Raw genomic sequence first — 25,889 nt, forward strand, 5'->3', positions numbered from 1 at the left:
GAGCGGGACGGCTGAGGGGCGGAGCAACCAGGCCAAGGAGCGGGTCTGGGGCCGCAGGGGCGGGGCCAGACACGGCGAAGGGGCGGGGCGAGTGTAGCCACGTTCCTGTTACAGTACGATGCGTTGAAACTACCTACTTTATCCGAAGCAGAAACTTAAAATCAGGACGCGTCACCCCTTGTGGGCCCCTGAGAAATACAAAACAGAAAGTTTGGGGAAGTTCAAAGGCGCTGGGGTTCAGTGGCGATTTTTGGTTTCCTGCCCCGCCCTCCTGCACAAGCGCTCGTGCTGCCAGTGGGGGTGGGTCGGAACCTATGCGCTGCGGAACTGTCGGCTCTAAGCTCCAACTTGCACCACGTGCGTTTTGCGGCGCGGTTTCCGGACCGCTCTTTTCCTTTGCATGCGGCGCTGTGTCGCGAGTTGGTGACAGCCATGGCCCCTCGGGTGTGGCGTCGACAGACTCTGAAGCGGTGTTTGAGGGAGGTCAGTAAAGCCACCGGCCGGCCCGAGTGCTTCCTCACGTAAGTGCGCAGACCTCCGGCTCGAGGTGCCGCCCAGGTCTCACGGGGCTCGGGTTGCAGGCCTCCCGCAAATTTCTGGGGAGTGGGTGAACATAAGGGGGAAGTGTGGATCACGTTTCTTCGAGTCTAAGACAGTTTACGCCCCCCGGTCTATCAAAGATTTAGAAATTGTTGAAATCTGTACAGTGTGGATCTCCCAGTTGGTGCTATTGAAATAAAGCTCAGTTGTTAACGCCCAGAGGCCTCCGTCGGGTCTTATGCCTCGCCCTCCATTCCTTTGCACACAAACTGTGTTAGTTACTTTTTCTCCCCATGTGCCCCTAAATCATCCAGGGCTTACCTATCATCACATTTTATTGAAATATAAACTTGTCGCTTGTTTTGTCTACCCCCACAACCAAGTTTATTGAGAATTAGAATTGTTTTGTCTCTTCCCAGCATAAGCGTTTTATACGTATTTTGAAGAACTTCAAGTATAAAATTATGTCTCATACTTATGTTTCAAACCCTAACCTCTCCCTTGTGCTCCAGGCTCACAGCAACTACAGACTGACTGCGCTTAGTTTGATTTCATTAACACACAACTGAGAGATCCGCACTGTACAGATTTTAACAATTAAAAAATTTTTGATACTCTTAGCATCTCAGATTCACTGTGTCCAAAATAGAATTGTTTCTGTTTGCCCACCTATACTCTGCCCTCCTCTGAAGTCATTTCCCCTGCTCCACTGCTCAAGCCTTCCCTACCTCAGTAAATGTAATTACTATCTTTGCATTTGCTGAAGCATACAACTAGACCACTTCTTGATGTCTTCATTTTTTCTGCCTCCAAACTACTCACCATATTCATTGCTCTAACTCCAGAATAAATTACCATCATCCTTTGCCTGGAATACTGCATCAATCTCCTGATCACCCTACCTTCATTCTTCTTCTATAGGATGCATTCTTAAAGTGTAAATCATCATTTCATCCCTCTGCTTTAAACCTTCTGATGTTTTTTCATTTAAAATGTCCAATTCTTACCCCGAGCTCTGATTTGGCTCTCATCAGCCCCTACAGTCATATTCTGCCTCCTTCATACTACGGCCATGCTGGTCTTTCTGTTCCTCAAGCTTACCGAGCTCATTTTTCTCTTAGGGAATTTGGTCTTGCTGTTTCTTCTGCCTGGAATACATGTTTCCTGATCTTTATAAGACTGTCTCCTTATCTGTAGGTCTTATCGCAAATGTCACATCTAAGAGAGGCTTTCCTTGACTGTCCTAGCCAAAGCAAATGTTGACTATTCACTGAATGAATGGAGTGGTATGTAATAAAACAGAGTTGAGAGTTGAATGCTGATTCATTATATATCTCTAAACAAATAGATCTGCAATGATTTTCCTGCCTAAAATCTGTATAGCAGATTTGTAGATACTTAGTTGGCAGTTTTTATATATCAGTGTGGCTCATCAACAAGATAATACGTTGTTGGGGGCCAGAATCTACGCTTGAAATACTTATTCAAATTTGATTTTGCATGAGAGTTGAGCTTTCTATTTTTTTTTAAGTTCAGAGTGTTGTGGAATTATTACCTATAATTCTAAATATCGTTTAATTCCCCTTCATAGGATTCAGGATGATTTGGCATCAAACTTCACTTCTTTAACAAAAGTACTTTATGACTTTAATAAAATACTGGAGAATGGTAGGATTCATGGGAGTCCTCTACAAAAACTTGTGATAGACAATTTTGATGATGAGCAGATTTGGCAACAACTGGAATTGCAAAATGAACCAATTTTACGATACTTCCAGAATGCAGTTAGTGAAACAATTAAGGCTGAAGACATCAGTCTTTTTCCAGAGAGTGAAGAACAGGAATGTGAAGAGGATGATTCAGAGATGGAGGCAAGTGACCAGGAGGACCTAGAACAAGATTTGGAGAAGAAAGAAGTGTCAGATATAGATGATGATGATTCTAAAGGAGATGAGAGAGCTAAAAACTCAAGCAAATTTGATCTGAGAAAAAGCCCAGTTTTCAGTGATGACGATTCTGACCTTGACTTTGATATCAGCAAATTGGAGCAGCAGACCAAGGTGCAAACTAAAGTACTTGGGAAACCAAGAGAAAAGTCTATAGTAGATGATCAGTTCTTCAAACTATCTGAAATGGAAGCCTTTTTAGAAAACATAGAAAAAGAAGAGGAACGAAAAGATGATGATGAAGAAGATATTGATTTGTTTGAAGATGTTGATTCTGATTCTGATGAAGGAGAACTATTTGGAAGTAAAAAACTTAAGGTAAAGTTTAGACAGAGGAGAGAGACGGAATACTTCCTCCTCAAATTAGATTTGTTCTGTTTTTCTTTTTTCTTTTTTTGGAGTAGGAGTCTTACTCTATTACCCAGGCTGGAGGGCTGTGGCATGCTCCCAGCCACCGCAGCCTCGACCTATTGGGCTCAGGCAATCCTTCCACCTCGGCCTTTCAAGTAGCTGGAAGTACAGGCACGTGCCACCACGCCCAGCTAATTTTTTTTTTTTTGAGTTGGAGTCTCACTCTGTTGCCCAGACTGGAGTGCAGTGGCTGCTCCCGGCCACCGCAGCCTTGACCTGCTGGGCTCCGGTGATCCTTCCGCCTCAGCCTTCCAAGTAGCTGGAACTACAGGTACGCGCTACCACGCCCAGCTAATTTTTTGATTTATTGTAGAGATGAGGTCTCGCCAAGTTGCTCAGGCTGGTCTCGAACCCATGGGCTCAGGCAATCCTCTCACCTCACCCTGCCAAAGTGCTGGGATTATAGGCGTGAACCACTGCACGCAGCTCGTTCTGTTTTTCTAAAAGTAAAATATATATACAATACACATATAGACATATGCATGTTTTAGTGTATTTTTCTATCCTCAATTAAAAGTTTAAAACAAATTTTTATCTTAGTCAGGTAAAAGTTCCAGAAACTTGAAATACAAAGATTTCTTTGATCCTATTGAAAGTGATGAAGACATAGCAAGTGTTCGTGGTGATGAGCTGGGTTCAAACAAAGAAGAGGATAAGATTGCTGAAGAAGAAGCTGAAGAACTAAGCATTTCTGAAACGTGAGTGTTTATTAGTCATCCTTTACTCTGTAAGCTGGAATTGCCCAGTTGTGTATGTGTACTCATAGTTGTCAAATATATTTGTCTTGAGAAGTTTGAATCTAAGAGCAAATAGTAGATTCTCTTATATCAGTTATTCTCAAGATAGCTAGAAGAAAGTCTCTGAATTTAAGGTGACATTGGAGATCATTTAATGAAAAATATATTGTTGGTAGTAGTAATCAAACCTTTATTACAAGGAGCTTTGATTTGGTTTTTGTGTCAACAAAATCCTCGAATGTTATTTTTGTGAGATAGATTTGTTTATCAATTAATGAATACTTTTTTCTCTATATTAGACACTTCCTGTTCTGTTTCTCATATAACGTTTCACCTAAGTAATTGCATCTGTTGTTCCTTAATACTGAATAACTTTGAAGTGTTTTGATTATTGTAGGAATGAAGATAGTGACCTTGAAGAAAGTGAAGACAGTAAACAACATAAAGAAAGCTTGAAAAGAGTGACCTTTGCTTTACTGGATGATGAGGAAGAAACAGATGTTGTAGATGTAAACAAAAATTCTGATGCGGTTAAATCCTCTTTTGAAAAAAGACAGGAAAAGGTAATAGGAATTTAAGGAATTTTTATATGCTTAACATTATTGTGGAACTCACAGACTACTAACTAATGTTCCCTGCTTTCTTGTCGGAACTATTAACCATTCTTTAAAAAGAAAAATCTTGCTGCTACTCTCTAAAGTACACTGTTTAGAAATGCCATCTGGAAAGCATCTGATTTTCAAAAATCAGTGCCTGCATTCCCCAGGCTATGGCTTTCAATTTGGGGCCCTTGTATACAACAGTTGTTTCTTTTGTTTGTCCCTAATATCATCATAATGTATGGAACATCTCTCCTGACAAAGCTATTCTGTGAACCACGCCTTATAACTGTTTGGCTGCTCAGAAGGACACTACCTATCTCTTTAAGATACTCTGCAGGTGATCTTTTGAGTGCCACATAGCCTAAATTTTAATTAATGCCATTCCAAAATTGATAAAAGTTATTTCTTATGTCATGATTTCAGACAAATGTCATTTAATTTTAACAGGTGTAGTCTGGCTTCAGTCATTTTGCTCTATCATTTATCTAGCTTAAAATTATATCACAGTTAGAAATGAGAATAGGCAGATAATGAAATATTCAAGGATATGAAAATAATTATTTTAAAAACATGAGGATCTGATTTAAATCCATGATTGTTCCCAGAAGATAAAGTCTTTTAGAAAAAGCACCTTAAAAGAATAAATTTGTTAAAGAGTTAGTGTCCTCCTATTCTACTTTTCCCTCCCACATAAAAAGCAAGAAAGAAGCTTTGGTTTTACTGTGAAATTATATCAGACCTTCAAGAAATAGATAATTTATTGCAATTATCACATATAAAGAATAAGGTAGAACCTTCAAACTTTTTTCTTAATGGAACTATTAGAACATGAAAACCCAACCTGACAAAAGTATCATTAAAAACCACACACATACAGTCTCATTTTTACATCATTTTCATGATGTAAAAATCCTAAATGGCACAGTGAAAAATAATGCCACAAATTCATGTGGGCCTCGATCTCTTGATTCAGTATTAGAAAATCAGCTAACATAATTCTTGATTGTATAAGGTTAAGGAGAAAAAACATGGTCACCTCCATATGTTAGGAAGACATTTGATACAATTCAATATTTTCATTTCTAATTTTTTTCACTCCTAATGAAAATGTCTAGTTAAAAGCTGCCACTATACTTTACAGAGAAATTCTAGAAACATCCCTTTAAAATCAAGAATAAGACAAAAGGTCCACTATTGCTATTACCACTGTTCTTTAATTCTTTTATTAATGTTAGTGAAACTACAAAAGAAAAAGATGTGAGATAATGAAAGCATTAATATTTATAGAGGAAACCAAATGAATAAACTGAAAAACCATTAGAAAAATGAGACAATTATGTAAAGTAGCTGGAACAGCTGTCATTTTTATACATCATTATAAATTTTGTTTTTTAGAGGTTAGAAATAATTAGGATTTGAGTATGGAGTCAAGATTGAGTCGGGCTCTATCAGATAATAATATTCTAATCAAAGAATTATTTAACTTTAGGATAGGCTAATAAAATTGATAGTAGCTTATAAATAGATACATGGGCTTCTGGGGAATTTAGTTTAATTTAAACATGGCATTTGAAATCCACAGGGGAAGAAGATCATCTGCAGCTCACCCCACAAAACAGAAACAATTATATTGAGGAAAAGTACATTTCTTGCTTTCTCCATTTTTAAAATATTACTTTTTTTATACAAGTATATATCTAATTTTGTTGCTTAAATGTATACTAACCCTTTTGTCTCTTAGATGAGTGAAAAAATTGCATCTTTAGAAAAAGAATTGTTGGAAAAAAAGCCTTGGCAGCTTCAAGGGGAAGTGACAGCGCAGAAGCGACCAGAGAACAGCCTCTTAGAGGAGACCCTGCACTTTGACCATGCTGTCCGGATGGGTATGCTCCCTGCTGGGCTTCTGCAAAATGTTCATGTTTATGCCTTTTCTGTGGCTCCATTTCATAGAAAGATTCAGAGTGGTGTTTCCTTTTCCCCAGATTTTTATTTTAAAACTTGCAAATGTACAGAAAGGTTGTAAAAATAGTACAGCAAACGACTATACACCATTCGGCTGGATTCACCAATTAACTTTTTGTCATATTTGCTTTCTTTCTTGCATGTACGTAAGAATATATATGTGCACATTTTTCCCTCAATCATTTCAAAGTAAGTTGCTGATGTGACATTTCACTTTTGAGTGCTTTTACGAGTATCTTCTAAGAATTAGGACATACTTCTTAGGATAACCATAGTACCATTAATCTACCCTAGAAATTTAACATCAAAATACTAATGATACCTAGTGTATAGTTCAAAATCAAATTTCCTGTAGTGATATGTTTACAAGACTTGTCCTGTCACTGTTCTCTAATTAAATTGTAGACTTCAACACAAAACCCTGGTCATCTCATCGAATTCTTTCTTGTACCCATTAAGTCCAAATAAGTTTTCATTTTATTTCAGTGGAAGAGACACTAGAAAAGAGGAGAAGAGTCCTCAGGTACATGGGATAAAGTATTAGTACTTAATATCATATATATTCTAGTTTTGTGGTTCTCTGTCAAAAGGTTTATTAAAACACAGGTGACTGGGTTGGCACAGTGACTCACACCTGTAATCCTGGCACTTTGGGAGGCCTAGGCAGGAGGATTTCTTGAGCTCAGGAGTTCAAGACCAGTCTAGGCAACATAATGAGACCTCATTTCTGTAAAATAAAAAAATGAAGATTAGCTGGGTGTGGTGGAATATGCCTCCAGTCCCAGCTACTCAGGAGGCTGAGGTGGAAGGATTGCTTCAGCCCAGAAGTTCGAAGATGCAGTGAGCTGTGATTGTGCCCCCACACTCCAGCCCCAGCAACAGTGAGACCCTGACATGAAGCAAAACAAAACTCACCCAGATAGTTGCCCCCATTACTCACTTTCTAATGTAGGAAGTATGCAGCTGGCCCAATAATTTGCATTTCTGACATGTTCCCGGGTGTTGCTAATGCTGCAAGTTCAAGGATTACGATTTGAGAATCAGTGGTCTAGTGTATATCTGCCTAATGAATACCTATTGTATTTTCTTTAGCACCTGTGATTACAGAGGAAACCACCCTTCAACTAGAAGATATCATTAAACAGAGGATAAGAGATCAGGTCAGTGAGAATTCAATTTAGCTTAATTTAAACGTCACTGAAATTTTTAGAAATAATATGAGAGTATTTTGAGAGTAGGTCTACAGGTCTCTTTATTTTCACTTAATGTTCTTCATTTAAAAGCCTTAAGTGTAGGCTAAGGATATGTTCAACTTTTGGTGTGTGAGGCACTGTTCCTCACTAGTGCCCAGGAAAGATGGGCATTGCTCTTGAGGAGAGACTAGGAGCTAGAAGCTAATATCCTCCCTCTAAAGTCTTGCTAACCTTTCTGGTGATGCTGGATAAAGGTAGTGACAGACTTGTGGTCATATCCAGGACACTTGGTTTGGGCACCGTATCTGGTGAGGCAAATCACTCGGTCTATGTCTCTTAGTCTGTTTTCTGTTGCCTATAACTGAATATGTGAAACGGAGGAATTCATAAAGAAAAGGAATACAGTTATGGAGCTGAGAAGTTCAAGGTCAGGGGGCTGCTGCATATAGTGAGAACCTTCTTTCTGGTGGGGAGTCTGCAGAGTTCCGACTTGGTGCTTGGTGTCACTTGAAAAACCACCAGTTTCCCTCCTCATTAAACCATAAATGGTCTAATCCATTCATGAGGGCAGAGCCATGATGATCCAATCACCTCTTAAAGGCCCCACAATGCTAGGGATTAAGTTTCTTTTTTTTCTTTTCTATTTTTTTAATTTTAAAGATGTGGGGTACAATTCAGGATTAGATAGAAAAGTGGTCATCATAAAGTTTGGGCCTCCCTTTGGTCCCTACTTCGCCTGGTTTGAGGTCAGGTACCCTTATTGATGTTAGTACTCCCAACCTTCCCTCCCCTGGCAGTGTCCCGCTACTGCCAAGCCCTTTCTTATAGTGTTATGATTAATGTTTAGGGTCCACTTATCACATGAAAGCATGTGATACTCAATTCTTTGTTTCTGTGATAGATTAGAGTATGATAGACTCTAAATCTGTCCGAGTTGCTGCGAAGTACATAATTTTTTCCTTCTTTATGGCTGCATAATTCCATTGTGTATGGGATTAAGTTTCAACATGAGTTTTAGAGGAGGACATTCAAGCTATAGCAATATGGTAGTGCTATAATTCTAAAACCATTTTTCTAGAGTGTATCTTTTCTTTTTTTTTGAGTTGGAGTCTCACTCTGTTGCCCAGGCTGGAGTGGAGTGGCATGTTCACTGCTACCTCAGCGTCGACCTGCTGGGCTCCGGCGATTCTTCTGCCTCAGCCTTCCAAGCAGCTGGAACTACAGGTGCACGCTACTACTCCCAGCAATTTTTTTTATTTATTGTAGAGACAAGGTCTTGCCAAGTTGCCTAGGCTGGTCTCAAACCCCCTGGATCAGGCAGTCCACTTGCCTCGGCCTCCCAGAGTGCTGGGATTACAGGCTGACCCACCGAACCCAGCGGAATGTATCTTTTCAAATGTTAAAAACCTAGCAAGAAATTTTTGTTGAAAAATTGATCTGATTTTATAAACTTAGATTTAACGTATGTGTAATGTTTGCCTATACTTCTGTCTAAAACAGAAAGGATTCGCAGGGTGGGTATAATCTACAGAGTATCTTAAAATTTGAGATGAAACAAGATAAACTCAAGCCTTGACTTATAAACAAACAATGATGGAGAAATGTGGAATTAAAGATGGTAACCATGGCCAGGCTCAGTGGCTCAGCCTGTAATCACAGCACTTTGGGAGGCCGAGGCGAGTGAATTGCCTGAGCCTGCGGGTTTCTAGACCCACCCGGGCAACTTGGTGAGACCTCGTCTCTACAATAAATCAAAAAAATTAGCCAGGAGTGGTAGCTCGCACCTGTAGTTCCAGCTACTTGGAAGGCTGAGGCGGAAGGATCGCTGGAGCCCAGCGGTACCTGTGAGCGTGCCGCTGTGCTCCAGTCTGGGCGACAGAGTGAGACTCCAACTCAAATTAAAAAAAAAAAAACGTTGGTAACCAGGAGAAAGATTCATTTAAACAAAAACAAAAAAAATTTGAGTAATACCCTCTCCGCTTTTCATAGTGTTTATTCTTTGTGAATTGAATAGTCATTTCAGAGGTTGAAAATTACTTTCTTTTTGCTACAATTTGCTTACTCTGAAATAATATTCCAGAGGAAGATTCTTAAGTGAATCTATAAATTGTAGATTGTGTTAACTTATGTTCTACCTGCCCTTTATATTTCAGGCTTGGGATGACGTAGTACGTAAAGAAAAACCAAAAGAGGATGCATATGAATATAAAAAGCGTTTAACATTAGACCATGAGAAGAGTAAATTAAGCCTTGCTGAAATTTATGAACAGGAATACATCAAACTCAACCAGGTAAGGAAACCTCTAAGGCAAAACTGTTATTATTAAAGAAATGGAAGAAGAAAACTTGGTTTTTCATGACTGTTGAAATCATGAAATAGAAATCCTGAGCATTTCAGTCACCCGGTTTAAGTGTGAGACACAGCATGCTAGAATGGAAAGATTATGTTCCCACTGAATGTGAAGGGTTGGAGGAATCACTTTGCAGTTAGACATTGGTCACCTGCTACTTTTACAACTGATTATTAATTTTCTAGCAATTACTATGGTGGTGCTACAATTTAAAAATGCTTTCTCATTGATATTCTGAAGTTATTGATTTATTTTATATGATTATGAATTCGTTCTGATTTTTAGGTTAGTTTTCCTTTTTCTTAAATTCTGAAAAAAATCTCTGCTTAAATAGCAGGACATAGTTATTCCCAAGAATATTATGTTCCAATATAATAACTGAATTATTCCTTCCCATTTGATGTCTTGAGGTTAATATGTGCTTAGGGGGCCGGGCTCAGTATCTTAGCCTGTAATCCCAGCACTTTGGGAGGCCAAGGCGAGTGGATTGCCTGAGCTCGTGGGTTCGAGAGCAGCCCGGGCAACTTGGCAAAACCTTGTCTCTGCAATAAGTTAAAAATTAGCCGGATGTGGTAGCGCACGCTTGTAGTTCTGGCTTCTTGGAAGGCTGAGGATTTCCGGAGCCCTGCACGTTGACACTGGGGTGACTGTGAGTGTGCCACTGTACTCCGGGCTGGGCAATGGTGTGAAACTCCAACTCAAAAGAAAAATGTGCATAGGGATGAGGTAGCATTGTTAATGAATGCCACTCAGGCAGCAACAGCAAACTATGCCCTGATGCCACTGCAAAATTTGAATTAAAATTTTTCCTACTGGTAGCTGAAGGAAACTGTGGACAGCATCAGCTGATGCTTACTAAATGTTTCCTCGTTACTTTGAGGGGAGATTCAGTAGATACAGAAAGTATTTGGCAACCGTGAGAGTGAAAATGTCAAATGTAATGCCACAGCAGTGGCAGCTCTGTAAATGTTAGTTTTATTTCTCAGAAGTCAACAGCTGGTTCAAAAGTTTTGAGTATGGCCTTAAGAATTCTAGTATGTTTATCAGCTAGGCTAATTCTAGACACCAGATGATGGTAGATGGTGCATGAGGGACTTTACTCACAGTTGTGTTTGTAATATGGATCAGAAAATGTTGTATATCAAATATTTAATTTCACAGATATTATTACCTAGAATGAGGCGAAAGAATGTGTTTAGAATTTTTAAAGTGGGCAGTAAGTTAAAATAGTAAGAAGCAATAGTTATGTGAGGCCTAGGCATAGCTGGAAGGTGGGTGCTGGAGGAAAACCTGGATGCATGTCTGCATCAGGGTCATGGAGACAGACAGCCAGTCACTTTCTAGTTCTGGTGGAGTTTCTTTCTGTCTTATTAAACAAACAGAAAACTTCTTACCCTTTTAGAATGAGCAGTTGAAACCAGGAGAAAAAAAAGTATGAAATTTGCCTTTTCTCCTCAGTAGACTTAAAATTGCTGTCAATTTTTTCAGTGTGATTTGTCAGAATAAATCTTTAACACCTTATATATAAATGAAAAAAGAGAGTTCCTATAATCCAAATGACTATTTGGATAATTTTACAAAGTTTCCATTAATACTTAAGTTCTTTTTTTCTTTCTAACTGATTTGAGATTTAACATAACATGAAAGTAACTGTTTTATTTTATTTCCTTTTTGTTTTTTAAAGTATCACTTCATTTTGTTTGCTTGTTTTTGTGTTTTTCTTGACTATTATTCCTCCATAAAGATTAACCATTTTATAGCGAATAAGTCAGACATGGTGATTCATGCCTGTAATACCAGTGACTCAAGAGGCTGATGTGGGAGGATTGCTTAAAGTGAATCAGGAGCATTTAGGATGGTGTCATATAACCACCATGTCTGTCTAGATCCAACATGTCACCCCACAATAAAACCTCATACCCGTTAAGAGTTGCTCCCCTTTCCTCACTCACCACAATCACCTTCTGTCAGTCTGCCTTTTATCTCTGGGCATGTGCCTCTTCTGGATATATCATGTAAATGGAGTCATATATGTGACCTTTTGTGTCTGACTTCTTCCACTTCGTATAATCAAGATTGTAGCATGTGTCGGGACTTCATTTCTTTTTATTGCTGAGTAATACTACACTGCGTGTATATACCACAATTTGTATATCCATTTATCCATTGGTGGGCATCTGGGCTGTTTCCATCTTCTGCTGTTGTGACTGGTGTAACAATATGGATTTTTTGTGTGTCTGTTTTTAATTTGGGTGTATACCTAGGAGTGGAATTACTGGGTCATATGGTAATTCTCTGTTTAATTTTTTGAGCAACTGCCAACATTGTTGCCACTGCCCCTGGGAACCAACAGTGTTCAAGGGTTTCAGTTTCTCCACATCTTTGCCAGCACTTGTTATCACTTGCTGTTTTCCTCTTTTTTTTTTTTATTATTGCCATCATAGTGGGAATAGCTTAGTTCTTGACAGAAGTAAATACCAAGGGAATTAAATTGTAAGTTCAAATGTTAGAGGTAAGGGTCACTGTAGCTCCCGAAATGCACATCACATTCCTCATTAGTAGGTGCTGGCACCATTGTGATACTGAGGGCTTGGTGATAAGAAATTGGAAGGATCCTCATTGGCCTTTCGTATTTTATCCTGTGAGACATAATTAAGTTGCTTAGTTTGATGTTGTTAAACTTATTTCCTAAGCAAAAAACAGTGGAAGAAGAAAATCCAGAGCATGTAGAAATTCAAAAGTTGATGGACTCTCTCTTCTTGAAACTGGATGCCCTCTCAAACTTCCACTTCATCCCTAAGCCGGTAAGTGTGTAGACAGAGCAGGTATGACCTTGATAACGCTGAGCTTTTGTGAGTCTAGCTCTTTTTCTGGTCTCAGGATTCAAACCTTTAGTAGTTCCCTGCCAATTATAAGTTGCGTCTCCCTGAAGAAGGCCCACTTCTTGCCCCATGAAAGTTCTGGCTCCCTTTCTGATCTACCATATATCTAGTGGGCCCCTACAGACTCTCAGCTGCAGTCACAGGGACTCCTCCTTCCCCTCACCCTCTCAGTCTTCTGTTGCATTTTCATTGTGTGATGGGTTTGGAGACACATGGATGTCTGTGTCTCGCATTTATTGAGTACTTGGTGTGTGCTGTATTAGGTCCTTTTCATACATTAACACTTATCGCACAAAACACTGAAGGAGATATTACTGTTTCCATTTTGCAGATGAGGAAACTGAGGTTTGGAGCAGGGGAAGCGTCAGAACTAATTCTGGGCCCATGTTCTCTCCACTGGGCCTAAACCTCTCAAGGGCTGTCCCCTCTATCTGACTGTTGCCTGACTTGGCTCAGTACTTGCCTCCTTCTTGCAGCTTCATCTCCTGCTCACCACCTTCTGTAAACCCATAATACGTACTTGTGGCATCCTTTTGCCCTCTGTGTTTGTGTTATCTGAGATGGAATGTCATGAAGTAAGGACTAGGCTAGAAGTCAGAACCTGAGTGTCATTCTGCTCCTAACCAGCTTTGTGACTTAAGCAAGTAGCTTCACATTTCATCCATACAAAAGAGGTAATCTCCAAGATCCTTTCTAATGACTTGATGGTTAGGTGATTTTTTTCTGTAAGAGTATTTTGCCTTCTCAAACAGACAGTAAGCTTTTATTGCCTGTTTTTTTGGTTTGTTTATTTGTGTATATATATATTTTTTTTTATTTCAAGTTTTAATTTATATGAGAGTACGCTTTTGATGGCAAAAATTATCTTTAGGTTCCCAAAGTGCCCAGTATAGTCTATATAAACAGATGAAGTGATAAGTGGAAATTATCAACCCTTCTTGGCTAGCAGGTCTTACTGATGTGAAGGGCATAAGCCCTTTCCAGGCCTTTTCAGGATCTGGCTCTTCCTGCCCCTCTGGTCTCCCTGGCTTGCTACCTACTAGCCATGCTGATCTTCCAGTTCCTTCAGGGGCTAAGTCCCTCCCTCATACCTTACTGTACTCTTCCCCTGGCCCAGTAGGCTGCTCTTCTTGGTATGGCTGACTCCTTATCACTCAGGCTAGGTACCTCACAGACTTTCCCTGTCCCTTCACTAGAATAGACTGTGCCTTCTCTCCTCCCTGCCGGTGACACTACTGGCTCCTTTCCCAGTTGGTGGCTCATTGTTCATTGCTCTCTATTCATCTTCAAGGGCACAAAATGTGTCTGCTGTTCCACTCTGTTGCTCATACTAGCCCAGAGCCTGGAGATGTTCCTGGAGTCTTGGGAAGGAAAGAAATAATGAATGTGTTTGTGTCTACTTGCCCCAGTTTGAAAGCTCTTCTTACTTTTATCCTCTTTTCTACTTTTTATTTATCTACTAGAAATGTAGACTTGCTAGCAGTGATTCCCCTTGATACTACTTTTTTCATATCAGGTCAGGATTTCACATGCCTTCTCTTGTAGACTCCATTCACCAATAATCAGTCATTTTTTATTGTTTTTTTAAAGCTATCTCATTTTATTTGTATTTCTCTTTAAATTGTGGAATGGGGCCAGGTGCTGTGACTCATGCCTATAATCCCTGCACTTTGGGAGACCAAGGCAGAAGAATTGTTGAACCCAGGAGTTTGAGACTAGCCTGAGCAATATAGCAAGACCTCGTCTCTACAAGACAATAAAAAAAATTAACTGAGCTGGGTGACAGAGTGAGACACTGACCCAAACAAATAAATAAGTTGTATGGAATACAATGTTCCTAGTAAATAGTTGGATAGTGGTCCAGTGGAAGAAGTAGTTTCTTTCACACTCTGAAATTTTTTCTCTCACTTAGAATTCAGGATCCTTATGTGGTTATGGCTTGTTTTTGTTCTCTCTGAAGTTTGATTGGGTGAATATTTCCCTAGTTAATGATTGTGGATAGGACTATGATAAGGAAAATAAGTGGATAGAGAAGTCAGTGACTTGCTTGGCAGTAGGGTCCTGGACTCCCGAGTCTCAGTCCTGCTGCTTCTCTGCCCCAGCCTTTAACCCACTCTGGTCAGCCAAAGGGTCCAAAGTCATCCTGCTCTCCCTGCCCCTTGCTGCCCCTCATAGAGATGTGCAAGAATTTGATGTAAGAGCACTTGTGACAAGTAATCGCTGTTCTTTTATTCCTAGGATCAGTATGGAACTTGTTTTAATTTCTGAATTTCTTGGGCAGTTAAAAAAAAAAAGAACAAACAAAAAACACATGACCCTTAGTTTGCATTACATTCTTTTCTTTTCATTTCTTTTCTTTTCATTTCTTTTCTTTTCTGTTCTTTTCTTTTTAAGCCAGAATCCCTATTGCTCAGGCTAGAGTACAGTGGCGTGATTACAGCTCACTGCAGCCTTGAACTTCAGGTGATCCTCCCACCTCAACCTGCTGAGTACCTGAGACTACAGGCATGCGCCACCATGCCCAGCTAATTTTCTTTTTTCTTATATTTTTTGTAGAGATGACATCTTGCTATGTTGCCTGGGGTGGTTTTAAACTCCTGGTCTCAAGCAGTCCTCCTGCTTCTGCCTCTCAAAGTGCTGGGATTACAGGTGTGAGGCACCCCACCTGGCCTCCTTTTTTCTTTTTTATAATTGATAAACAGTATTGATACTGTTTTAGTTTTTCAAAACAATTCAATATCATTTCATATTTATGTTTATAGAGATAATGTCTTACTACCTAGAAGATGAGAGCATTTGTTTATCAACTAGCTTTTATTTTGACTCTTATTCCCATAAGCATTTTTCCTTGCATCTTTCATATATGTGTATACATATATATATATATATATATATTTTTTTTTTTTTTTTTTTTGAGAAAGCAGGATTTATTGAGAGGACAGAGAAGCTCTTACAGCGGGAGGGAACCTCAGTGGGTTGCCCTCAATATATTTCTTAGAGCTAGCTTTTTTTTTTCCATGACCAAAGGTAAGAGAATATTAATAAAAATAAATCTTATTAAACTAGGTAAGGTTGTTTGGGAATGTCCACATACACGGCAGGTAGGAATAGTTTAGGATGAGATGAAAGAACTGGTGTTAGATGTGCCGGGAGTGTTATGCAGCAGTGTGGAAGTGGGTGCAATTGGAATAGTATTGATGGGATCCTGGAACACCCACCTAGTATTCTTGAGGCAGCCTGTGCTGCCTGCCAACACTGCTGTCATTCTAGTCAGCTTAGGACGTGGGCTGTCAACACATCTCACATGAATGATAAATGTTATGCTTCAGATTAATGGGGTCACAATTCCTACATTGTATGTGGGGCCACTTCTGGCTTCCCATGAATGTATTATCTTTTTTCTAGCCCGTACCAGAGATTAAAGTCGTGTCAAACTTGCCAGCCATAACCGTGGAGGAAGTCGCCCCTGTAAGTGTTAGTGATGCAGCTCTCTTGGCTCCAGAGGAAATCAAGGTAAGCAAGTGCTGGAATGCTGAGTATCTATTTACCGGTTAGTTGATTATAGCCAGATCCCTATTTATTTGTTTTCCTTGCGTTCATAAGTTATGTTCTAATGTATCCCAGTAGTTTCTAAGTGTAGTCAAACTAATAGTATTGTTATGTTCAAACACCAGCTTCCTATAACCAGGCGTTAATTATTATGAGGTGCAGGTTTGAGAATTATTTTAAAAGCAGGTTATAAATATCCAGTATCAGGATCTTATCATCAAGTCTGAATACTAGCAGTGATGTTAACTTTAAGACAGATTATTCATAATTGTATATGTACTGGCAATACTTTAGCATTAGCATTTTCCCCTTTATAATGCTTACCAGTTACAGAATCTGGGTCTACAGTATAGCATTTGGGTATTAGAAGAGATTGGATATATCAAATACAGGCAGTCCCTGCCTTGTGAACTTGACACTTGTGCCTTGCACAGAAATCATGGTTCCTACCAGTTCCCCATCTTGCTGACTGGCTTGGCAGCAGGGCCCTCTGTCCCTCCTCACATGCTTTACTACACCCGCATCTATCCCTTTCATCAGAGCCTCAGCCTTCTCAGTGCAAGTGACAGCCCTGGCAGGATGGGCTGGCAGTGAGGAGAAAAGAGGAAATCACACCTCACTGAGGAGATGCTTCCCTTTCCTCCCTTTGCTCATTTGTCTCTGAGATCCCTGTCCTTAGTCCAGTTGCTGTCACTAGCATCTGAGATCTGAGGCTGCTGAAGGCCTGTCCATAAAGCCCTTTACAGTCTAAATGCTGTGGAGGACTTCCTAGTCGTGTACCATTAGCTTGAAACCCAGCTCCCTGTGCCGCCTTTGTGAATGAATTTGGAAACTAAACTGTCATTCAAAAAGTCTGTCCTGTCAAGAATGTGTTCTAGGTTGTAAAGAGCTGAGTTACCAAAGCTCCCTGGAACACAGGTGGTGTCTGCTCTGCATCCTTACACACCCGACCATGGACACACAGCCTGCTGGCTACCTGCCATGAGGCTTCTTCTGTTCCAGTTTTCTGTGTTGACATTAGACTAGACTAAAAACTTAGATGTTGTGGTGATTTTAACAGGAGAAAAATAAAGCTGGAGATATAAAAACAGCTGCTGAGAAAACAGCTACAGACAAGAAACGAGAACGGAGGAAAAAGAAATATCAAAAGCATTTGAGAATAAAGGAGAAGGAGAAGCGGAGAAAACTGCTTGAAAAGAGCAACCCAGATCAAGCAGGGAAGTACACCAAAGCAGCAGCTTCCGAGAAGTTAAAACAGCTGACCCAAACTGGCAGAGCTGCCCTACTAAAGGTAAGGACAGGAAGGAAAACCGCTGAAGGGACTTCTGGAGGAAGCCGAGGGCAAGCATTGGTCGCTGTCCACCAGACTGGCGTGTCTGAGCTTGCCGACAGCCTGCCTGTGGGACTGGGAGGCATGTGTGCCAGACTGGAATTGCAGCTTTCACCACTCTTAAGATTTGCATGTGAGGTCCTCACTGTCACCTGGGGCCTGGCAGCACTTTGTCTTCCACTCCCTTAAACTACAGGAACATCGTAGCAGTACAGGATGTTCTGTACTGCTAACTGGTCATGTTCTCTGTAATTCTAGTCCTTCATATTTGTACTTTCACTCATTGTAATCATAACATACTATTTTTGGCTTTTGTGATAAGCACATTTTGTAGCATAAACATGTATTGTTTTTAATTGCAGGATGAAGGTAAAGACAAAGCCTTAAAGTCATCTCAAGCATTCTTTTCTAAATTACAAGATCAAGTAAAAATGCAAATCGGTGATGCAAAAAAAACGGAAAAGAAAAAGAAGACAAGACAGAATATTTCTGTTCAAAAGTTAAAGCTGTAATATATTTTGAATATAATGTAAATAATAATGTGTAACCTTATATTTTATCATTGTTCAGTTTTATAATAAAATTCTTGAGACCTTTTTTGTATCGATGGCAGACATTTGAGATTCCATGTTGTGAAAAGACAGACTCCAAACTATATTGGGAAAGTCTGTCTGATTTTCATTGGGTGGAAAGCAGGCCCTCACTCCCCAGGTCCTACCTTGTAGGCATTACCTGAGCTGAGCCTGCTGTGCTCGCCATGGCCTGAGTCTGTGTGAAGGCCAGGCCAGCTTATGCACGAGGGCTCGTAAGAGCTGGCCTGTGGACTGAGAGGGCGCAGAGCCAGTCTCCCCTTCATACCCAGGTGTCTAAAGCAGAGGTCCTCATTCTTGGGGGTCTTGATTTTCTCTTCCTACTACCCTGTCATTTCACACACCAGTAGCGTTTTCATGCATGTGCCTTCTTTCCACTTTGGGAGATGATCTCATGTCACCTGAGCAGAGGCTTCATGTAGACTATAAAAGTACCATTTACAACGCGATGCAGAAGACAGGCATGATCTGGAAGTGAACCTAGAAGCCAGAGAAGCTCAGTACAGCCAGGAATGGAGACTGCCAGTCTACAGAGAGTCTTCCTGACCACCAAGTGCTCATTGTTCAGCCTCCCTATCCAGGGAAGATTGTCTTTTTGTCTGATGGGAACTCCTAATGATTTGATAGAAATGCATTAAGACTCATTCCAGATGGGTAGAGAATCAGTTAAAGCAACAGTGAAAGCCCTTCTGGTTTCTTTATCTGCAGGAGCCAATCACAGTAGTCAAGAAGACCCTGGGGAAGTTTGCACTCTGCATCCTGTTTATTGATACAGAAGCTGGCTGTGGCAGGGTAGAACTGGGCTCTACCAGGCTTAATTAAACACCAATTGTCTTAGTCCTTCTGTGCTACTTTAGCAAAATACCTGAGAAATTTATTTCTTGTGGCTCTGGAGGCTGGGAAGTCCAAGATGAAGTGCCAGTAAGTTCAGTGTCTGGTGAGAGCTGCTCTCTGCTCTAAGATGGCACTTTGTCGGCTCATCATGGTAGAAAGTGGAATGGTAAGAAGTGCCAAACTCATTCAAGCTCTTATGAGGATGCTAATCCCATCCATGAGGGCTCTGCCTTCAAGACTATCATCTCCTAAAGGACCCACCTCTCGATACTACCACATTGGTCATAAAGTTTCAACACATGAATTTTGGAAGATGCATTCAGACCTTAGCATCTGACCCAGTCCCCAGATTCATGCTTTTAAATGCAAAACACATTCATTCCATCCCAACAGCCCCCAAAATCTTATTCCAGCATCAACTTTAAGGTCATCCAAAGTCTCATGTAAACACATGGGTAACACTGACAAGTTGGATTCTTTTTGAGCCAAATTTCTCTCCAGCTATGAGCCTGTGAAATCAAGCAAGCTGTATGTTTCCAAAATACAATGGTGGAACAGCCATAGGATAGATAGTCCCATTCCAAAAGGGAGAAATGGGTGTCTAGTCCCAAGTCTAAAACCCAGTAGGGCAAGCAACATTAAATCTTGAGGCTTGAGGATAACCTTTGACTCCGAGGCTCCATGTCCTACCTGCCAGACACATTGGGGTGGGGGTTGGATTCCCAAGGTTCTAGGTAGCCCTACCCCCATGGCTTTATTGGGCATAGCCCATGCTACATCTGACTGGTTGGAGTCTTGTGCCTGCAGCCATCTCAGGCTGGCATTTCACACCGGTGTCTCTGCCCCAATGGCTTTCCTGGATATTGCCCATGAGGGGGTTCTTCTGTGGCTCTGCCCCATGGCTTTGCTGGGCATTGCCCTAGTGGTGACTCTGCAGCAGCCTTGCCTATGTGGCCGTTCTCTGCATATGATGTCCCCTAGTCCTTGCCACACCTCACTCACTTGGTTTTCTGGATGCCGACTCTGGTTTCCTCCTACAAATGACTTCAGTTTCCGTTGCTGCCCTCACTGCCCCAACTCTTGTTATCAGAGTCACAGTCTTCTGACATTTTAGTTCTCTATGTACTGTCAACTCTGATGCCAGATAGTGATGCCATTTAAACTCTGACAACTTTCAAGTTTATATTTCCAGCCTGACCTTGCTCGATTAATAAATTCAAGTGTCTTCATCCACAAGAATGTCTAACTAGCATGTCAGACTTTCATGTCCAAAACAGAACTGTTGCCCTCTCCCCTACATCCTGCCAGTTGCTAAGTTAGAGGCCTCAGACTTCTCCCTGGCTCTTCTCCTCTTATACCGTACCTCCTCAACCATGACCAAACCCTGCTGGCTCTGTATGCTAAATATCTGCAGAACATGGCCATTTCTCATCATTGCAATGCCACCAATGCCACTATCGTCTCTCCCTGGATTACTGCACTAGCCCTTGAGCTTTTTTTCCCTGCTTCCTCTCTTGCTTCCATCCTTGTGCACCCACAACGTATTTATAATACAACAGGGAGAAGTCCCCCCCTTCCCATTTCAGAGTCAATACTCAAATCCATACACTGACCTGCAAGCCCCTACAACTGTCAAACTGCTGTATGCCTCAGCCAGCTGTTTTTATACATAAAAGTTTATTGGAACACAGCTGCACTCATTTGTTACATATTGTCTACTGCTGCTTTCACACTACAACAGCAGCATTGCTTAGTTCTGATAGAGATCATATGGTTCATAAAACCTCAAATTTCTACTACCTGGACCTTTACAGAACAAGTTTGCTGACTCTTGTCCTGCACGATCTGGCCCTCTGCTGCCTCTCACTTCGTTTCTACTCTAGTCTTCTGACCTTCTTGGTGGTTCTTTGGTTTTGTTTTGAGGCAGGATCTTGGTCTCTTGCCCAGGCTGGAGTACAGTGGTGTGATCATAACTGTAATCTCGAACTCCTGGGCTCAAGCGATCCTCCTGCTTCAGCCTCTCAAGTAGCTGGGGCTACTTATTTTTTTATGTTTTCTTTATCTCCCTCCACCAGAATGTATCCTTCATGAAGACAAGGATTCCCATCCTCCCCCCACTCCTCATTCTGTTCACTGCCGTACATCTTCAGCATCTAGAACATTACCCAGAATGAGGTAGGCACTCAGTACATCTTTGTTGATAAATTCTCTATTCATGTCCTTGTTCTCTTTGGTTTGTTCATTTGTTTATTCATTCATTTTTCATGCATTCATTCAATGCATATTTATGAATAATTACACAGCACTAGCACTAGCACATTGCAGGCAGTGGCAATATTATGGTAAAAGCCAACAAATACAGACTGCCTGATCTCAAGAAGCTTACATTCTAGGTCACTCAAGGATATGCTGGAATCAGTTGCTGTCAGTGCTCCAGAGTTGACTGCTACATGTTCAGCTGTTAGACAGTCATTACTAAACGTTAAATTATACAGCCTTACAAACACACTAAAATAATAAATATTCAAGACTCACCACTCCCTAATTACTACACTGTATTATTCACTCTTGAAGTTATTGATAACGATTATATCAGATAACCAGGGATCAGTACATTCTTCTGGAAAGCCCAGCACACCACCGAGCAGTCCATCTTGCTGATTGCAGAAGTTTGCTCAAGTGGAGTCCATGTTATCCTCTTGTGGGTTGTGGAGGTGGCTTGTGTCCGTCTTCTCCCCAGAGGCCGTTCTCACTTTGAAACAGAACGTACCCCCACAGTCACGTTTAGTTTGTTCAACCTTCTCGCCGACTGGGGAAGGAGACACAGCCGCAGACAAGGAGGGCAGGGGGGCACAGGACGGCCACCGCAGCAGGTGCAGAAAGAAGGCGGTGGCCAGGTCTCCCTCCAGGGCTCCCCTAACGCGGACTGGCGAGGAGATCGATCGCTCGAGCCTCCACTCGCTGAGCCTGTGGAATCGAGACGTGGGGATCGGCTGGGAATGCCTGCGAGCGCTGGCGCGCGGAGCCGGGTGGGGGGGCGGACCGGGATCGCGGGCTGCAGGCGCCGGGGCGGAGGGAGGGGAGACCCCGACTCGGCCGCGTGGCCCCAGGTGCGTGGAAGGGGCCTGCAGCGCCGGTTGTGCTCGCCTGGGCCTCCGGGGCGCCGTGGAGGGAGCAGCCGCGGAGGTCAGGCGTGTGCGCAGACCTGGGACGCGGGCATGGCGTCTGTGCGGGCGGGAGTCCGTCCCGGCAGCGCGGGCAGCGCGGACGGTCGCCACTCACTAGGAAAATGTCACGGCTGCGGCGGCCTTAGATTTCTTTTCTTTTGTTTTGCTTTTTGAGACGGGCTCGAACTCCGGGCTCAAGGGCTCCTCCTGCCTCACCTTCCGAGTAGCTGGGACTACGGACACGCGCCGCCACGCCCGGCTAATTATTTGTTATTTTATACTGACGAAGTCTCACTGTGCTGCCCAGGCTGGCCTCGAACTCCTGACCTCAAGCGATCCTCCAGCCTCGGTCTCCCAAAGCAGGGGGATTACAGGTGTGAGCCACTGTGTCCGGCTGCAGTGGTCTTATAAAGGGTCTGGATAATCAAGTGATCCCTTTTTAAAAACAGATAACTAGCTCTTAAAGATGTCTTAGGAATTACCCTTACAAGTTCAACTTTGTCATTTTATGGAAAGGGACACTCTAAGATTGTGTGTCCGTCTGCAGGTAGAGTCTTGGTCTTCTGTCTCAAGCCCGGAGTTGTCTCTTCATCCCAGGATATCCTGCCCTTGCATGTTTTAGAGTTTGCCTTCCCCCTTCTCCTGTTGAATTCATTAGAATGCTTTTAATTCATGTGTTTCATTTTGTAGGAAGAAGACATTGTATAAACATGAAGTCAAATAGAATCCCAATTTTCATTATTTCAAGTCAAGAAAGTAATAGTAAACCGTTGCTGTCTTTCACCTGAGATAACTTTTTTATTGCTTGAAACATTCAGTTTTTCTAATACTCATGACATCAGAAGGGAAATCTCCTGACAAAAAAAGACCTCGTAGAAGCTTATCAGTCAGCAAGACTAAAAAAAATGCATCTAATTCTATTATTTCATATTTTAACAATGCACCACCTGCTAAACTTGCCTGCCCCATTTGTAATAAGTTGGTGCCGAGATATGACTTAAATCGGCACCTTGACGAAGTGTGTGCTAACAATGATGACATTGTTCAAGCTGATCCAGTGCAGGTTGGCTTAATGAATTCAGATACATCTGCGGTGGATTTAACCAGTATTACCTTAGGAGATGTAACACCAAAGAAGTCATCACCACCAAAGACAAATTTAACCTCTGGCCAAGGTGATTCAGCAAAACGGGGCATAAAACAGAAGACCAGTCCCTACTTTAAAAGTAATGATGGTTTGGTGTGCAGAAATCAAGATGAACTGAGAAATCATAGTGTGAAAGTCATTCCTTTGGGAAGCTTGTCATCTAAATTATCCAGAAAATACATAAAGGCTAAAAAATCAATAGATAAGAATGAGGAATTTGCCAGTCATTGTCCCCAGAGTTCCAAATCCACAGTTGTTAGGAGCCATGTTGATAAGTGTTCACAAATTGAGGACGAAGATCAAATTTTGGAGAACAGTTCTCAAAAGGAAAACCTGTTGACTTTTGATTCACTAAAGGAGGAGAGTATTCCTGAATATATGGTAAAAGGCAGTAAACTCCTGGAAGCTGAGAGCCAAAAGGTCACCCAGGAATTTGGGAAGTCAGCTCTCACCCCTGGTTCCTCAGATAGTGCTCTCATGTTACTCTCGCCGGCTTTAACTCATGGGGATAAATTAAAGTCGGATGCAGAAGACAATCTTGTAGAGCAAGAGAGTATCAGAGGAGTGGATGGTAAAGGAGTTGGAAAATGTGAGGCTGGTAGTTGTGAAGAAGTAAAAATGACTGTTGCTTTAGAAGCTGAAACACAGTTGTCACATTTGGAGGCAAAATCTCATAGTTCTACAAATGATACTTCTAAATGGAGTGACATCCAAGCACTTCCTCTGAAAGGTGACAGTAACTTAAAGAATGAAGTCTCTGACAGTATTCCTTCGGAGCAGGGGTCGATCTGTGATGGTCTTGGTCAGACAACCCAAACACTGCCGCCTCACCCTTACTACCTTCAGAGCTTCTTGGTGGTACTGAAAGCCGTGCTTGAGAATGAAGATGATATGATGCTCTTTGATGAACAAGAGAAGGGGATTGTAGCTAAATTTTATCAGTTATCAGGTATTTTTATCTTGTGTTTGCTTTTGGGTTTTTGTTTCCTGTATGCTGCTCTGATTTGGGCAGGATGTGACTTGCAGAACTCTCACGACCGCAAGGAGTCACTGTGGTTTTGTGAGTGCTCTGTGAGGTCTGAGCCTACTGTCAGGTTTATATCGATAAGAGGCAAGATTTTGTGCCTGATGATGTCTACTCCTGCAAGCTGTACTTTGGTTATAATGAAAGCAGCTGTTTTGCCTTCATAGGTATATTTGATAGTTGTAAACAACCTTTTCCAGATTTAAGAAAAATACAGCATACCTTAGAAAAGTATACTTGGCATTTCAAGCCTGTAATCAGGCTTACCGTTAGGTTGTTTGTTGTTTTTACATGCCATTTCCTCAAAGATGAAAGTAAAGTAAAATACAGGAAAAACCAAACCAACCTGAGTCATATTTTCTTTCTCCCAACATTTTAGATTCATGCACTGTGCCTTTTAAAGACAGGGTGTGGATGGAATGGAAACTTTTAAGCTTAAATTGGTACATTTCAAAATACTAGTCTATGCCTCAAGTCCTTGGCAGCCAGGGATGGCTCCAAGCCAGTAGTAGTCCAGGTTAGGAGGAAAAGCCACCTTTATGTTCCTGCACTGTTATTCGAGACGGTCATGATTGATGGCTCTGTGAAACTGATTTACTCATTAGGAAAAACTTACTTGATGGCTACGCTGTTCTCTAGTAAAATGTAACCATGTCTGACTCCTTAGTAGATTAAGAAAAAGAAAAATCCTGAACATTACTACTAAGTTTAAGAGAATTATTTTTGTTTTAAATTCACAAAATGGAATTACAGTATTCCTTGTATTTCCTTTTAACATGTGAGTGATACTTCTCTGGACACAGTTGTGTAAGATATCTGCACAACTTTGTCCTGTTCTCACCAGAAGATGGTCATAATATAACATTGGGTGTTCCATCCAAAGTAGTCAGAGAACTTCGGTTGGGTGCTGATTGCATTAATGAGAATGAGTGGTTGATTGCTCTGAGCTTCTATGTGATCAAGAAGTAGGAACATTTTTTTTCATTCAAGCTCTGCGTATTCTTGTGTCTTGCTTTTTTCTGTTTATTAATTTATTGTTTCACTTTAAACATAGAGCCAAAGAAATATATATACAACTTTTCTAGAATAAAGAAGCATGATAATATAGGCACAAAGATACAGAAACGTTAAAAAATAAAATAAAAATTACCTAAACAGAATTTCCATAACTATACAATTTTCTTTTTTTTTTTTTTGAGTTAGAGTCTCACTCTGTCGCCCAGACTGGAGTGCAGTGGCCGCTCCCAGCCACCGCAGCCTCGACCTGCTGGGCTCCGGCGATCCTTCCGCCTCAGCCTTCCAAGTAGCCGGAATTACAGGCATGCGCTACCACGCCCAGCTGATTTTTTGATTTATTGTAGAGATGAGGTCTTGCTGCCCAGGCGGGTCTCGAACCCGTGGGCTCAGGCAATCCACTCACCTCAGCCTCCCAAAGGCGCGGGATTACAGGCTTAGCCACCGAGCCTGGCTTACAATTTTATTTTCTAAAAGTAGCTTTTTTTTGTTTTTTGTTTGGTTTTTTTGAGTTGGAGTCTCACTCCGTCACCCAGGCTGGAGTGCAGTAGAACACTCACATCTACCCCAGTGTCAACCTGCTGGGCTCTGGCAATCCTTCCGTCTCAAC

General features: G+C 41.4%; 2 protein-coding genes across 2 annotated transcripts in view; both read left to right on the plus strand.

Moving 5' to 3' along the window:
• Nucleotides 1-78: 78 nt before the first annotated feature.
• Nucleotides 79-18,100, plus strand: MPHOSPH10 (M-phase phosphoprotein 10). Its single transcript, XM_008058629.1, has 11 exons — nucleotides 79-521; nucleotides 2,132-2,804; nucleotides 3,438-3,595; nucleotides 4,032-4,197; nucleotides 5,978-6,119; nucleotides 7,291-7,358; nucleotides 9,545-9,682; nucleotides 12,436-12,546; nucleotides 16,030-16,137; nucleotides 17,234-17,464; nucleotides 17,866-18,100. The coding sequence occupies exons 1-11, from the start codon at nucleotides 433-435 to the stop codon at nucleotides 18,013-18,015; spliced, it is 2,034 nt and encodes a 677-aa protein (XP_008056820.1). The 5' UTR covers nucleotides 79-432; the 3' UTR covers nucleotides 18,016-18,100.
• Nucleotides 18,101-21,920: 3,820 nt separating this feature from the next.
• The window catches only part of FAN1 (FANCD2 and FANCI associated nuclease 1), a 35,273-nt gene continuing 31,304 nt past the window's right edge, over nucleotides 21,921-25,889 (plus strand). The window contains exons 1-2 of the mRNA XM_008058630.2: nucleotides 21,921-21,956; nucleotides 22,785-24,190. Of these exons, the coding sequence (XP_008056821.1) occupies nucleotides 22,927-24,190 (1,264 nt within the window). The 5' untranslated portion in view covers nucleotides 21,921-21,956; nucleotides 22,785-22,926. The remainder of the gene's footprint in view (nucleotides 21,957-22,784; nucleotides 24,191-25,889) is intronic.

Source organism: Carlito syrichta, unplaced genomic scaffold, assembly GCF_000164805.1.
Source record: "Carlito syrichta isolate Samal-C Ts95f unplaced genomic scaffold, Tarsius_syrichta-2.0.1 Scaffold303527, whole genome shotgun sequence".
NCBI classification, from domain to species: domain Eukaryota; kingdom Metazoa; phylum Chordata; class Mammalia; order Primates; family Tarsiidae; genus Carlito; species Carlito syrichta.

Coding starts and splice junctions, on each gene's coding strand:
- MPHOSPH10 (XM_008058629.1), top strand. CDS start 433: ATGGCCCCTCGGGTGTGGCGTCGACAGACTCTGAAGCGGTGTTTGAGG. Junction 7,359..9,544: donor AACAGAGGATAAGAGATCAG/GTCAGTGAGAAT, acceptor TTTATATTTCAG/GCTTGGGATGACGTAGTACG. Junction 16,138..17,233: donor TGGCTCCAGAGGAAATCAAG/GTAAGCAAGTGC, acceptor TGATTTTAACAG/GAGAAAAATAAAGCTGGAGA.